At 49.5% G+C, this 14,732-nt stretch overlaps 1 protein-coding gene and 1 long non-coding RNA gene across 3 annotated transcripts in view; both read right to left on the bottom strand.

Annotated features, from left to right (window-relative positions):
- LOC310758952 overlaps positions 1-14,732 on the bottom strand; it is a 95,527-nt gene that overhangs the window by 14,482 nt on the left and 66,313 nt on the right. The window lies entirely within an intron of this gene.
- KIF3C (kinesin family member 3C) overlaps positions 1-14,732 on the bottom strand; it is a 43,923-nt gene that overhangs the window by 14,482 nt on the left and 14,709 nt on the right. For both annotated transcript variants that reach the window (XM_083605111.1, XM_083605110.1), the window contains exons 2-3: positions 2,108-2,209; positions 481-603 (exon numbers count right to left, since the gene is read on the bottom strand). In XM_083605111.1, the coding sequence (XP_083461237.1) occupies positions 481-603; positions 2,108-2,209 (225 nt within the window). The remainder of the gene's footprint in view (positions 1-480; positions 604-2,107; positions 2,210-14,732) is intronic.

Below are 14,732 nucleotides of genomic sequence, written 5' to 3'. Positions count from 1 at the left end.
CGAAACTTACCAGAAGAATAAGAAATAACAAACAAATAACAAACTTTTTATAAAAGAAAGGAAATGGTTTATTCAATATTTACAGATAAATTGCAAACAGATAAAAACATTGGCAGGATTATTGCAACAACCTGCAGTTTTATAAGGGTATGTATTTGCAGTAGATAATTAAATGAGCAAGTTAAGTTAATTTGGATATGCAGAAGATATTAAAAAATAAATTTAAGGAACCGTAGAAAAGAGGGGGAAGGAAATCAAATTTTGAAATGTTCAGTGGATCGTAAAACTAATGAAATGTATAAATTTGAAAAGTATAACTAAAAAACTTTTGAAAAAAATGTCTCTGGCTTGGGTCCCGATCCCTGGCAAGCGAAGCCTTGACCTGGGCTCTTGCGTTGTGCCTCAGACTGCAGCTACGGAGAAGGAGGGACCCCCCCGTCTCCCGCCGCCCCCTCTGGCCACGCTCCCACCCTTGCTCACCTTCTTCAGCTTCTTGGTCTTGATCTCCACTTCCTGCTGCAAGGAGGTGAATGTTTCCCGCAGCTCCATGGTCTCCTCGTCCCGCAAGAGCACCTGCTGCTGCATCTCACGCTCCCGCCGCTTCTGTGGGTTGAGGCCAGCAAAGCCTGTGTGGGTCAGGGGCTTCTCAGCTGAAACCCCCACCTGCAGACCCTCACCCGTGCTTTTGCATTCTGAAACACGCTGCCTGGGGGGGGGGGCGGGCGGAGCTGGGTGTGCCGCAAGACACCCTTCCACCTGCAAACTTCACATTCATCCAGTGCTTTACCAGCTGCACTGGCTCCCGGTGGAGTACAGGGTCAGGTTTAAAGTGCTGGTTTTGACCTTTAAAGCCCTATATAGCTCAGGACCCTGGTACCTACGGGACTGCCTCTCCTGGTATGTCCCACGGAGGACCTTAAGGACTTTGGAGGTCCCAAGTCACAAGGTGGTTAGATTGGTCTCAACTACGGCCAGGGCCTTTTCAGCACTGGCCCCAACTTGGTGGAATGTTCTGCCACAAGAGACTAGGGCCCTGAGAGACTTGACATCTTTCCGCAGGGCCTGCAAGACACAGCTGTTCTGCCTGGCCTTTGGTTTGGACTCAGTCTGACCCTTATGCTTCCCTCCCCTTACGGTTTTGACTTTTTAAACGAGGCTGCATTTTAAATTGCATTTTAACCTGTATTTTAAATTGGTTTTCCCCCCCTTTTCTCTCCCCCTTTCCCCCCATTATGTTTTTACTGTAATTTTACTCGTGTTATCCGCCCTGAGCCCGGCTCTGGGCGGGGAGGGCGAGGTATAAATAATAATTTAGTAGTAGTAGTAAAGGTAAAGGGACCCCTGACCATTAGGTCCAGTCGCAGACGACTCTGGGGTTGCGGCGCTCATCTCGCTTTATTGGCTGATGGAGCCGGCGTACAGCTTCCGGGTCATGTGGCCAGCATGACTAAGCCACTTCTGGCGAACCAGAGCAGCGCACGGAAACACCGTTTACCTTCCCGCCGGAGCGGTACCTATTTATCTACTTGCACTTTGAGGTGCTTTCGAACTGCTAGGTGGGTAGGAGCAGGGACCGAGCAACGGGAGCTCACCACGTCGCGGGGATTCGAACCGCCGACCTTCTGATCGGCAAGTTCTAGGCCCAGTGGTTTAACCCACAGCGCCACCCGTGTCCCTGAAAAATACAGAATTTTCTGTTAATAAAAAGCTAATCGTGCCTGCCGTTCTTTCCTGCCCTGTAGATGACCTGGGCTCACTCGACAGCTCCTTGACATCAGCATATGCCGGCTTTATGCCCGAGGTGTCCTGAGCACCTGGCTACGCTCCTGGGGGAGTGACACCAGATTTGCAGCCTACAAGAAGGGGAGCAAACTGGAGACCCAACGGCCACAGATGGCCGCCGTCAAGGGCTTGCGGACTGCAGCCCAGCGCCTAGGCTCTGCTTCTCTCCTGCAGAGGCCTGGAAGGAAGGGGACAGGTGTGTTTTAAAGGGCCGCCAACTATGGCTGCAGTGGGCTGGTGAGGGCCACATTCATCAGCCAGCAGAGGGGAGGAAAGGCAGGAGGGGTTGTCAGTGGCCCTGCTCCCACCCTGCCCGTCTGTCTACCTGCTCTGCAATCTCCTGCCTCTTCAGTTCCAGCATCTTCTGCTGCTCGTTGGTGTGGTCCATGATGTTCCTTCCGCCAATCAGCAACTTGCTCTCCATCGCCTGGAGAAAGGAAAGAGAAGGAAAATGATGGTTTATCAAGCCACGGCTTAGTATTAAGTGCTGTGCATGCACGGCAGCTGAACTATGGTTTGTTTACCACCGAAAGCAAGCAAACAGGACCTGAAGCCATGGTTTGCAAGTGGCTTCCATGGACCTGTGTGGCAGAGCTGCTGGGCCTCCCAGTCTAGCTCCAGGCTCCTTTTGGGCATGTAAGAGGGAAAAGAGAATGCACAGAAATCAGCCCTGAGTGCTCACTGGAAGGACAGATCGTGAAGCTGAGGCTCCAATACTTTGGCCACCTCATGAGAAGAGAAGACTCCCTGGAAAAGACCCTGATGCTGGGAAAGATGGAGGGCACAAGGAGAAGGGGAGGACAGAGGACGAGATGGTGGGACAGCGTTCTCGAAGCTACCAGCATGAGTTTGACCAAACTGCGGGAGGCAGTGGAAGACAGGAGGGCCTGGCGTGCTCTGGTCCAGGGGGTCACGAAGAGTCGGACACGACTAAATGACTAAACAACAGCTTTACAAGGTTGAGACACCAAAGCAAAGCAAGATTTGAAACCCTTCCAACTCTACAATTCTATGATTCTAGGATCCCAGCACAGTAAGTAAGACAGGGATGACATCTCAACAGCACCTGTGCGGTGACCCCTGATGAGAAACACACAAAATACAAGATGCAACAAAAGCAAGGCGAAGACTTCCCCAAGAAAGATGTTAGATTGTTTTTGTATGCCACAACTGCTGCTAGAATTTTGCTGGCCAAAAATTGGAAAACACAAGAAGTACCAACAGTGGAGGAATGGCAGATGAAGATGATGGATTTTTCGGAGCTAGCCGACCTGACCGGAAGAGTCTGCGACCAGAAGAAGGAGGAGCACCAAGAGGATTGGAAGAAATTCAAAGACTATCTAGTTAAATATGTTAAGGTAATCTAAATAGAATTACTTGCGAATATCAGATAGGCCTAGAATTTAAATATGTGATGTTGTAGAATATTAAGTTTAAAGTTAAAATGAAAAGAAAGAAAGATGTTAATTGACTAAGTAAATTTTATGAGAAAATAGTTTTGGAAAACTGCTACAATGATTTATATGGAAACTCAGCCAGGGGGATTTGAGGAAGTCACTTAACAATGTTAACAAAAGTGGAATTATTATAATTAAGATAAATGTTTGTTTTTGATGTTCTTGTTTTATTTGTTTGCTATAAATTTGGAAAACCAATAAAAAAAATGGGGGGGGGGGAGGAAGGCGAAGATTTCAGTCAGCAGATTTCTCAGCGGAACGAGCTGCCCAGGGAAGATCTCTGCAGGGTTTGGCATCCATCAGGCGCGTGGGGATTTCCTGCCTATGAGGACCAGCCGAGTGTTGGTGGGGAGGCAGAGGGCTGGAACCAGAGGAGAGGACCTGGTGGTGCTGCCTTTCTCCGCACCGAGTTCCAGAGCTGTGAACAAGGACTGGCAAAGTCCAAGAATGCCCCCAGCACTGTGGCAAGAGAGACTGATGGACTAGGCGGAATTGGCGACACACAAACTACGTGACAAGGACAACTGTGACTTGAAAGAAGAATGGGAACCTTTTGCAAAGTACTTAAAGAATCAACAAAATGAACTGGGCTCTTTGGCAGGCTTTGAATAAACATACACAAACTTTTTATTGGTAATATATAGATAGATAAATTAAGGATCTTTACAGTTTTATAATATGCAGAGAATAACATGTGCTGATCGCCGAAGAATGGATGCTTTTGAATTCTGGTGCTGGAGGAGACTCTGGAGAATCCCATGGACTGCAAGAAGATCCAACCTCTCCATTCTGAAGGAAATCAGCCCTGAGTGCTCACTGGAAGGACAGATCCTGAAGCTGAGGCTCCAAGACTTTGGCCACCTCATGAGAAGAGAAGACTCCCTGGAAAAGACCCTGATGTTGGGAAAGATGGAGGGCACAAGGAGAAGGGGACGACGGAGGACGAGATGGTGGGACAGTGTTCTTGAAGCTACCAACATGAGCCTGACCAAACTGGGGGAGGCAGTGGAAGACAGGAGTGCCTGGCGTGCTCTGGTCCAGGGGGTCACCAAGAGGCGGACACGACTAAATGACTAAACAACAACAACATGTGCTGAAAAACCAGAGAGGAGCTGAGGGAAGTCTGGGGGGGGGGAAGGGTTTTTTATTTGGGGGGAGGGGAAAAATGGGGGGGGGGGAATCAGGATGATGTGTTTTTGATAAACTGTTATGTTGAAATTCCTAATAAAAATATTTTTTAAAAAGAAAGAATGCCCCCAGCCACCGTCCCTCATACGCAGGTCATGCCCACCTGGCCTGCCGACCTCTGGCCAGGAAGGAGCTGTGGGCACCGTGCCCCTTGGGCGCCTGTTCCCAGGCCTTGGTCCTGACACATCCCACGCTGGGCTGGCCCAACGCCAGGACCACGTCTCTCCGTCTTTCCTCCCTCCCTCCCTTCCTTCCGCACAGCTGTCGGGCTCCACAGCTGCCTCCGCCGCCTGCAGGACAGCTGCAGCCCCAGCTTGCAAGGCACCCTTCCCTTCTTGCCCAGAGCAGCCCCCTCCCCACACAAACCCCAGCGGCGGAAGCCCCCACCTGGAAGGCTGGCAGGCAAGTGGCTTTCAAGGCAGTCAGGGACTGGGGGTTTTGCATGGAGAAAGCCGCCCCCAATGAGACACCCCCCCATGGAGAGGGAATCTGGCAGGAGCTATGGGGGCATGTGAACCTGCCCCCTGGCGCTCTCTGTCCATTCATGGGGGGCAAAGAAGTTGTTTTCTTTGCAAAGGAAAGCTCGGGTTCTGAGTTGGGGCAACTCAGGGATGTCTTTCCGCAGGGCCTGCAAGACGGAGCTGTTCCGCCTGGCCTTTGGTTTGGACTTGGTCTGACCCTTATGTTTCCCTCCCCTTACGGTCTTAATTTATCGGCTATTTTAAAATGAGGCTGCATTTTAAATTGCATTTTAACCTGTATTTTAAATCGGTCCCCCCCCATTATGTTTTTACTGTAATTTTATTGGCGTTAGCCGCCCTGAGCCCAGCTCTGGCCGGGGAGGACGGGGTATTTTTTTATTATTATTATTATTATTATTATTATATCTTATTATTATTTCAGGATTCCATGGGCAGAGAACTAGGGAAGATGTGGACTGAAGAAAGCCACTCGGCTTTGATTGTGAAGATCACAGAATCGTAGCATTGTAGAGCGGGAGGGTGTAGAGATCAGATGGGATTACCATGAGGAATTATAAAATATACATCAAGCCATCGTGTCCACGATGAAGACATTGTGTTGACTGGGTTTGATATATTGACGATAATTTCTGATTAAATCCCATAAGATTCTACATTCATGCCCTTTTGATGCCCTCTTGCCTCTACTGCCCATTCCCCTCTTCTTCACGAGTCACGTACACACTTCGACAGCCAGGCAGGCATCCTGGGCCATAAAGATAGTGGTCAAGTTTATTTGAATCTTAGGACGATGATCTTAGGTATTGCTTGTTTATTACCTCCGGGGTTGCCAGATGCTCTTCTTTGTAGTTCTGTTCTTTGTTTACCCCCAAAATATTTGTGCTTAATTAGTTTTAGTAGTTTAACTTTCGCCCCACGTGGGTTTGTGGAAATGCTCAAAAGAAATCTGATTGGTTCTTACAAACGCTCTGAAAAAGGTTTTTTGTGAATAAAACTACCTGGGCTGCGGGCTGCGGAGATCTGACGGACAAGCACAGAGAGACACGGTTATACGCACCCTTCCCAGAGTCTTGCTGGTTCAAGTCTCTGTGTGTATTCTTATTAATCAGAGTTCAATCCTTCCTTTACTTTGCGAACGCAACAGGAGGGGACCCTAAGGGTCATCTAGTCCAACCCCTGCAAAGCAGGAATCTCAACTAAGACGGCCATCCAACCTCTGCCTAAAAACCTCTAGTTCAAGCTATGGTTTTCCCCGTAGTGATTTATGGAAGTGAGAGCTGGACCATAAAGAAGGCTAATCGCCGAAGAATTGATGCTTTTGAATTATGGTGCTGGAGGAGACTCTGGAGAGTCCCATGGACTGCAAGAAGATCAAACCTCTCCATTCTGAAGGAAATCAGCCCTGAGTGCTCACTGGAAGAAGGACAGATCCTGAAGCTGAGGCTCCAAGACTTTGGCCACCTCACGAGAAGAGAAGACTCCCTGGAAAAGACCCTGATGTTGGGAAAGATGGAGGGCACAAGGAGAAGGGGACGACAGAGGACGAGATGGCTGGACAGTGTTCTCGAAGCCACCAGCATGAGTTTGACCAAACTGCGGGAGGCAGTGGAAGACAGGAGTGCCTGGCATGCTCTGGTCCAGGGCGTCACGAAGAGGCGGACATGACTCAACAACAGCAAGAACAACAATGAATTCTTCAGGTGCCAAAATAGCCTGTCCCCAAATATTTTGGCGTTCTGAGAAATAATCGCCTCATGGTTAGTGAGCATCAGATTCCACTCCAGGATTTTCCCCAAATGGAGTAAGAGGAGGAAAAAAAGGCAGCGCAGCTCACCCGCACAATCGGGCAGAGTCCTTGTCAGAGACTGCCAAGCTCCCGGGGGATGATACAGCCCACCAGCTTCCTCTCGAAACACCCGCCTCCCTCCCTCCTCTCCCACAGGAGGTCCCTGTCAGCTCTCATAACATCTCACGGGCCTTGGGAAAGCAAACATGCACTCCCCATGCCCATCGACAACCCCCCCACCGCCGGCAAAGGGTAAGCCTGGCCACCATCGCCCACCCCTTCTCGGTCCCCTCACCCTGGCCTTTGTCAATGGGCTCGGCTGCCTCCCACACGGGTGGCTATATTTAGAGCCAGGCTGCCTCAGAAGCCCGGTTGCTGGGGATCGCAGAATCATAGGGTTGTAAAGCTCGAGGGGACCCTGAGGGTCATCCAGACCAACCTCCTGCAATGCAGGAATCACAGCTGAAAAAGCCCTGGCAGCTGGGCATCCAACCTCTGCTTGAAAACCTCCAGGGAAGGAGAGTCCAAGACAGGTGGTCCGTTCCGTTGCCAAATGGCTCTTCCTGCCAGACAGACTGCTTTTGCTCCGCTGCACACATGTAAAGTTCTGGGAGGGATGCAGGTGGCGCTGTGGTCTAAACCACAGAGCCTAGGACTTGCCAATCAGAAGGTTGGTGGTTCGAATCCCCACGACAGGGTGAGCTCCCGTTGCTCGGTCCCTGCTCCTGCCAACCTAGCAGTTCGAAAGCACGTCAAAGTGCAAGTAGATAAATAGGTACTGCTCTGGGGGGAAGGTAAATGGTGTTTCCGTGTGCTGCTCTGGTTCACCAGAAGCGCCTTAGTCATGCTGGCCACATGACCTGGAAGCTGTACGCCGGCTCCCTCGGCCAGTAAAGCGAGATGAGCGCCGCAACCCCAGAGTCGGCCACGACTGGACCTAATGGTCAGGGGTCCCTTTACCTTTACCTAAAGTTCTGGGAGGGATGCAGGTGGCGCTGTGGGTTAAACCACAGAGCCTAGGACTTGCCAATCAGAAGGTCGGCAGTTCGAATCTGCACGACGGGGTGAGCTCCCTTTTCTCGGTCCCTGCTCCTGCCAACCTAGCAGTTTGAAAGCACGTCAAGTGCAAGTAGATAAATAGGTGCCGCTCCGGCGGGAAGGTAAACGGCGTTTCCGTGCGCTGCTCTGGACTAAGCGGCTTAGTCATGCTGGCCACATGACCCGGAAGCTGTACGCCGGCTCCCTCGGCCAGTAAAGCGAGATGAGCGCCGCAACCCCAGAGTCGGCCACAACTGGACCTTAATGGTCAGGGGTCCCTTTACCTTTAAAGTTCTGGGATGCTTCTGAATCCCTCCCACAAAATACAGAGAATCTGGAGGCTCCCTTAGTCTAAGCAGCTTCCTATATTCCAAGGAAGGGAATCTGCAGCTCTCCATAAGGCTGTTGGACTCCAACTCCCAGCGGCCTCAGCCAGGGTGGAAGACTTCCTTAAAGGTAGAATTATGAAGCCTATCGAAGAACAAGGCTTGCCGAAGCAGAAACAGCATGGCTTCTGCAAGGGTAAGGAAACCCTGTCTCGTGTCAACAAGCAAATAGATGGAAGGTGATGCAGTTGGCCTCAGCCTTTCAAAAAGCTTTGGACAAAGTACTTCACCGAAGACTGAGTAAGCTTAACAGCTATAGAAGGATTCTTGTGCATCAGTAAGTGGTTAAGAAACATGAAGCAGAGACTAGGAACATCTTCACTGAGCAATCTCCTGCGGCCCCAAGGTCTCATTCCTGGTCACCACCAGTTCAGACTGGTATGAAGGAGCAGAGTCAGGGCACCTCCAGAGACAGGGGGCGGAGGTTCAAGCCCATACTGAGGAAAGACAGTTTGTGGAATCCACTTTAAGGAAGAAACAAATGTTTTGCAGTTTGGAAAATGATGGGGGAGACGCATTGCAAAATGTTGGATGAACAAACGAGTAACGAGAAGACATCAGAACACCTCTGTTATAAGAAATCTTAGGTCCCAAATATAAAATAAACGTTCATAAATGTACAAGGCAAACACATACATAAGTATATAAACCTTGTGTCTGAAATAGTACAGGAGAACAATCCTAGAGCCATTTTGACTCTCACAAAATGACCTCAATATATTTCTCTGCAAGGAGGGAGGAAATGGAGAAAGCCTTCCCTTTGTCTTTTTGCTTGCAACTCCTGTCTTAAGGGCGTATTTGTGTATGAATAAGGAGAGCCTGTGACCTGGATTCAGGAACTGAAGTATTAACCATCACAAAAGAATGGCCAGGCTGCCCAGGTATCCTGATCAGGTATCCTGGCAGAAAGGAGTTCTGCTGTAGATCGCCTCCTTCTGTGATGTATGTATGATGTTTTGGGGGGTGGTCTTGGGCTTGGGAAGAATTGATGCTTTTGAATTATGGTGCTGGAGGAGACTCTTGAGAGTCCTATGCACTGCAAGAAGATCAAACACATCAAAAGAAGATCAAACCTCTCCATCCTTAAGGAAATCAGCCCCGAGTGCTCACTGGAAGGACAGATCCTGAAGCTGAGGCTCCAAGACTTTGGCCACCTCATGAGAAGAGAAGACTCCCTGGGAAAGACCCTGATGTTGGGAAAGATGGAGGGCCCAAGGAGAAGGGGATGACGAGAAGGGGAGAAGGGGAGGACGAGATGGTGGGACAGTGTTCTCGAAGCTACCAGCATGAGTTTGACCAAACTGCGGGAGGCAGTGGAAGACAGGAGTGCCTGGCGTGCTCTGGTCCAGGGGGTCACGAAGAGGCGGACACGACTAAACGACTAAACAACAACAACGACTTGGGCTACAGGGTGGGCAATTTCAAAAGTCTATATAAGAGCTTGCACACCATTGTTCTGGGTTCCTCCTTCCTCCTGCATGTGGGGAGCAGGGACCCTGTTGCAACAGTTTAATAAAGATCAGGCTTACTAGCTGTTTTGCTTCTCGATATACTCTGGTTGGAGTCTGTTGTTTTCTCCTACCAATAGGGAAACCACTTAAGGACTCTATATGGGCTCTGGAATACCCCACAAGGGAAAAGGAGCAGTATTTTTTCTGAGAACACCCCCAAACCAAATGAGGAGGGATGTTCATTGCCATATAATCCACCCGGTCTACTGCCCTTAGTGACACAAGACCCTCATAAAAGTGTGTGGTCCAAAATTGTGCACCAAAAACTCCTCTCCTGCGGACTCCACCCACATCAGCTTCTCACGATGGGCTTATTAAAGCAAAAAGGCTAACTGGACAGCGTCTGAAGGACTGAGAGCAACAGAACAATCTGGCCATTATAAAGAAACTCTGTCCTTGGTATGCCCCCCCCCCCAGTTTGATTCCCTGGCACCATATTTGTATAAATTAACTATCCCAAAATACAGATGTGCCTTCACACTGGCCAGATTGGATGTGATGCCCTCTGCCGTACTTGAGGGCCGATACCAAAAGATCCCAACTGAGAAACGACTCTGCCCCTGTGGAGATGGCAATCTGGAAACAGTGGCTCATGTTCTCCTGTCCTGTCCCCTTTATAAAGATCTGAGGAACGAGATCATCACCCCACTCCTACTTACCATCCCAGGCCGCCCATCTGAGGCCACACTGTTCTTTCTGTTATCAGATCAAAATGACAACAGCAAAGGTTGCTAGGTTGATCGAGGGTGCAATGAGATTAAGGGCCACTATCTGAATGATGCTTTTGAATTCTGGTGCTGGAGGAGACTCGAGAGTCCCATGGACTGCAAGAAGAACAAAACCGATCCATTCTTAAGGAAATCAGCCCCGAGTGCTCACTGGAAGGACAGATCCTGAAGCTGAGATTCCAATACTTTGGCCACGTCATGAGAAGAGAAGACTCCCTGGAAAAGACCCTGATGTTGGGAAAGATGGAGGGCACAAGGAGAAGGGGACGAGAGAGGACGAGATGGTGGGACAGTGTTCTCGAAGCTACCAGCATGAGTTTGACCAAATTGCGGGAGGCAGTGGAAGACAGGAGGGCCTGGCATGCTCTGGTCCAGGGGGTCACGGAGAGGCAGACACGACTAAACGACTAAACAACAACAACAATCTGAATGATAATCTTGGTCATTTGATTGTCCTTTTTACCCATTGTTGTCTTTTTTAATTGTATACAGTGGTACCTCGGGTTAAGTACTTAATTCGTTCCAGAGGTCCGTTCTTAACCTGAAACTGTTCTTAACCTGAAGCACCACTTTAGCTAATGGGGCCTCCTGCTGCCACTGTGACGCTGGAGCACGATTTCTGTTCTCATTCTGAAGCAAAGTTCTTAACCCAAGGTACTATTTATGGATGAGCGGAGTCTGTAACTTGAAGCGTATGTAACCTGAAGCGTATGTAACCTGAGGTACCACTGTATATTGCTTGTTTTATGTTGCTATGGCCATTGGCTAATGTGAATAAAGTTTATCTATCTATCATTGCCATATAACCACTCCACAAACACATCAGGATGAATGCTTAATAAGGTTGTCATCCGAAGGAGCCCCCTGTTCCATCTGCTGACTCTGGCGAGTTCTTGCATCAAGGGAGCGGGAAAATGTTTTGCCTTCAGAGAAGGAGTGTCTGCATGCAGATATGCTGACAATTTTCAAATAAAAGGATGGTGGAAAGATGAGGAAGTGGGGAATTGCTGTTCAGCCCCTCTCCCGGGGAAAAGATCTGCATCAGTGAGTTTAAATTGCAACAAGGTAGATTTTGCCGATCCATTAGGCCAAACTTCCCGTCCAACAGATGCACAATCCCGTTAAACTGAGCCCTTGGAGGTAAGCCAATTTCTGCATATTGTAATCTGTGGGATTACTGCTGCTACGGTCCAACTCAGCTCACCAGCAAAATAAGCTTTCTTTGGAAATTGCCCACCTTGGATGAAACAGCTGCTTGCGCAAGAGAGACGCTTCCAGACATGGCCACTCAAGGAAGCGAGGGAACAAAAAGTCCCACCGGTCTCTGGGGATAATTCCGGGAGGGAGAGAGGGTTTGGAGTGCTACTCATCTGTGAATTTACTTGCTTTATTTAAAAAATTGTTTCGCTTGAAACACCACCTGGCAGACTGAGGAACAGCTGGACATGATCCTGGACTGAGCATTCTGAATAATCTTTATATACATTATCAGCCGATGGACCACTGGAAGCCCTCCTTATCTCTCTTTTAATCTTTCCCTTCTAAGAATTCTGGTTTGGGAGTTGTCTCCTGCTCTCTACCTGTATTCATGTTTTGTTATGTCTTTTGAGGCCCGCTAAATGAAAATACACGCAAGGAGGAGATGGATGGATAGATGGATGGATGAAGGCCCCTCTGTGAGCGGCATGGAAGGGTGGGGGGCCGCTGGGGGAAGGAAGCAATGAGGCCTCCTGACCGCCTTTCGCTGCTCACTGGCTGCAAGCTCAGGGGCCTACTGCTCTACATACCCCTGCATCTAGCACACTTATATAGGTCACCGCATGCAGCCAATGCGCTTCCGTTGGCAGGGATGTAACTATTTCTCACTCTCCCCCACTGGCTACTCTATGCATCGAAGCCTCCCTCCTTCCCAGGGGGTGTTTCCCGGGGCAGGCGGGTGTTGTGGGGGGTGTCTTGAAAGGGTTTCTGCCCGCCTCTCCTCCTTGCCTGCGTTGCAATTTCACCGACATCTGGCTCCTGGGAGGCCCCTGCGGCAGGAGCAGGCTAACTAAATGGATTAAAGAGTGAAACTGGAAACCGCCGGCACCACATGCCGCCGTAAACACACCTCTGCCAATTACACACTTATTTGCACTTAGAGGCACACTCTAACTGGCACTAACAGACCCAGCAACATGCGCCATCTGCTCTGGAGGAGACCCAAAGAAATCCATCTCGGAAGGCAAACACGCACACCGTTCCGTAACAACCTTATTCAGTTTCACAAGGATGCATTAAAAGAAGAAGAAGAGTTTGGACTTGATATCCTGCTTTATCACTACCCGAAGGAGTCTCAAAGTGGCTCACAACCTCCTTTCCCTTCCTGCCCCACAACAAACACTCTGTGAGGTGAGTGGGGCTGAGAGACTTCAGAGAAGTGTGACTGGCCCAAGGTCACCCAGCAGCTGCATGTGGAGGAGCGGAGATGCGAACCCAGTTCCCCAGATTACGAGTCCACTGCTCTTAACCACTACACCACACTGGCTCTCGGGGGAAGAACAGCATCAGGCCAGTGGCCCATTGAGTCCAGCATCCTGTTCAACAAGATGCTCCAAAGAGGACTGATGCAAGGATTCAAGCACCATGCCATCTCTCCAGTGTTAGAAATTAGCCAGGCGCCAGGCGCGTTTTACAATAGGCACAGGTCTGATGGCAACCACATGGAGATCTCTGGGTGCCAGGCTGGCAAATGGAGAAAGCAAAGAGTCATTTAGAGATGGACCCGAAATATTTTCCTTGAAGCTTGATTATGTTTTATTCTGGATTGTTTTACAGTGGTACCTCTGGTTGCGAACGGGATCCGTTCCGGAGGCCTGTTCGCAACCTGAAAAGAACGCAACCCGCGTCTGCGCGTGTGCGGGTTGCTATTCACCGCTTCTGCGCATGCTGTGACATCTTTTTGCGTGTCTGCGCGTGCGCGAGTGGTTAAACCCGGAAGTAACTTTTTCCGGTACTTCCGGGTCACCACGGGACACAACCTGAAAATGCGCAACCTGAAGCAAACGTAACATGAGATATAACTGTATTTGATGTTTTAACGTGCTTGCAAACCGCCTTGAGACTTGTTCTTTCAACTATAATGCGGTATAGAAATGAAAACAACATCAACAACACTCCTCTGCAAAATAAAAAACAAAGGCACCTAGGCATTCGACACACCCTCCAACGTTTCCACAATGAAAACAGGGACGTCCCATTCCACAACAATAATTTTACTATTTATACCCCACATATCTTACTAGGTTGCCCCAGCACTCTGGACAGCTTTCAACATATATAAACATGTAACAAAACATGAAACATTATAAAACTTCCCTATACAGAGCTGCCTTCAGATGGCTCGGGGGTCAAATAACTCCATACCCTCCAACATTTCTCCGATGAAAATAGGGACGTTCTAAGGAATAGCAGGACATTAAATCGGAAACCGTGATGGCTTCTCTATATCAGGGACATCCCTGGAAAATAGGGACACTTGGAGGTTTTGATTCCATTTTGGCGACCATAACCTAAGTTTAAGGGACGCGGGTGGCGCTGTGGGTTAAACCCCAGAGCCTAGGACTTGCTGATCAGAAGGTTGGCGGTTCAAATCCCCGCGACGGGGTGAGCTCCCGTTGCTCGGTCCCTGCTCCTGCCAATCTAGCAGTTCAAAAGCACGTCAAAAGTGCAAGTAGATAAATAGGTACTGCTCCAGCAGGAAGGTAAACGGCGTTTCCGTGTGCTGCTCTGGTTCGCCAGAAGCGGCTTAGTCATGCTGGCCACATGACCCGGAAGCTGTACGCCGGCTCCCTCGGCCTATAGAGCGAGACAAGCGCCGCAACCCCAGAGTCAGCCACAACTGGACCTAATGGTCAGGAGTCCCTTTACCTTTACCTTTAACCTAAGTTTAGGGTGCCATTTGGCAATTCAGTTATATATCTGAGTTTCTAACACTGAGACTCCCCTCCTGGGGTTTCCAGGAACTGGGATTCAGAAGCATTTACTGCCTCTGAAGGTGGAGGCAGAGCAGAGTAGGCACGGAGAGCCCTTCTCCTCCTCCATGAATTTGTCTAAAGACAAAAGACACACACACACACACTTTCCCTCTCTCCCTGGCAGGAGGTTCAGGCATTGCCAGTCTTCATGAAGCGACCGTGTTGTGCTTTTGGAACAAAAGCATAACTGCTGCTGTCATAATTGGAACAAGCTGGGACGTCTCTCTGTGTGAGTGCGTGTGCATGTCTCTTTTCCTGTGAACAGACACGATCTTTGGGTGATGCAGCTGCAGGAGGGAAGCTGCTTCTGATTATCCAGGCCCAGAGAGCAGTTTGGGGTGAGTGCTGGTCCAGAGAGCCT

Source organism: Podarcis filfolensis (assembly GCF_964270895.1).
Source record: "Podarcis filfolensis genome assembly, chromosome: 3".
Classification (NCBI taxonomy): domain Eukaryota; kingdom Metazoa; phylum Chordata; class Lepidosauria; order Squamata; family Lacertidae; genus Podarcis; species Podarcis filfolensis.
Note: the sequence above shows the minus strand (reverse complement) of the source record. Positions and strands in the feature narration are given on the sequence as shown.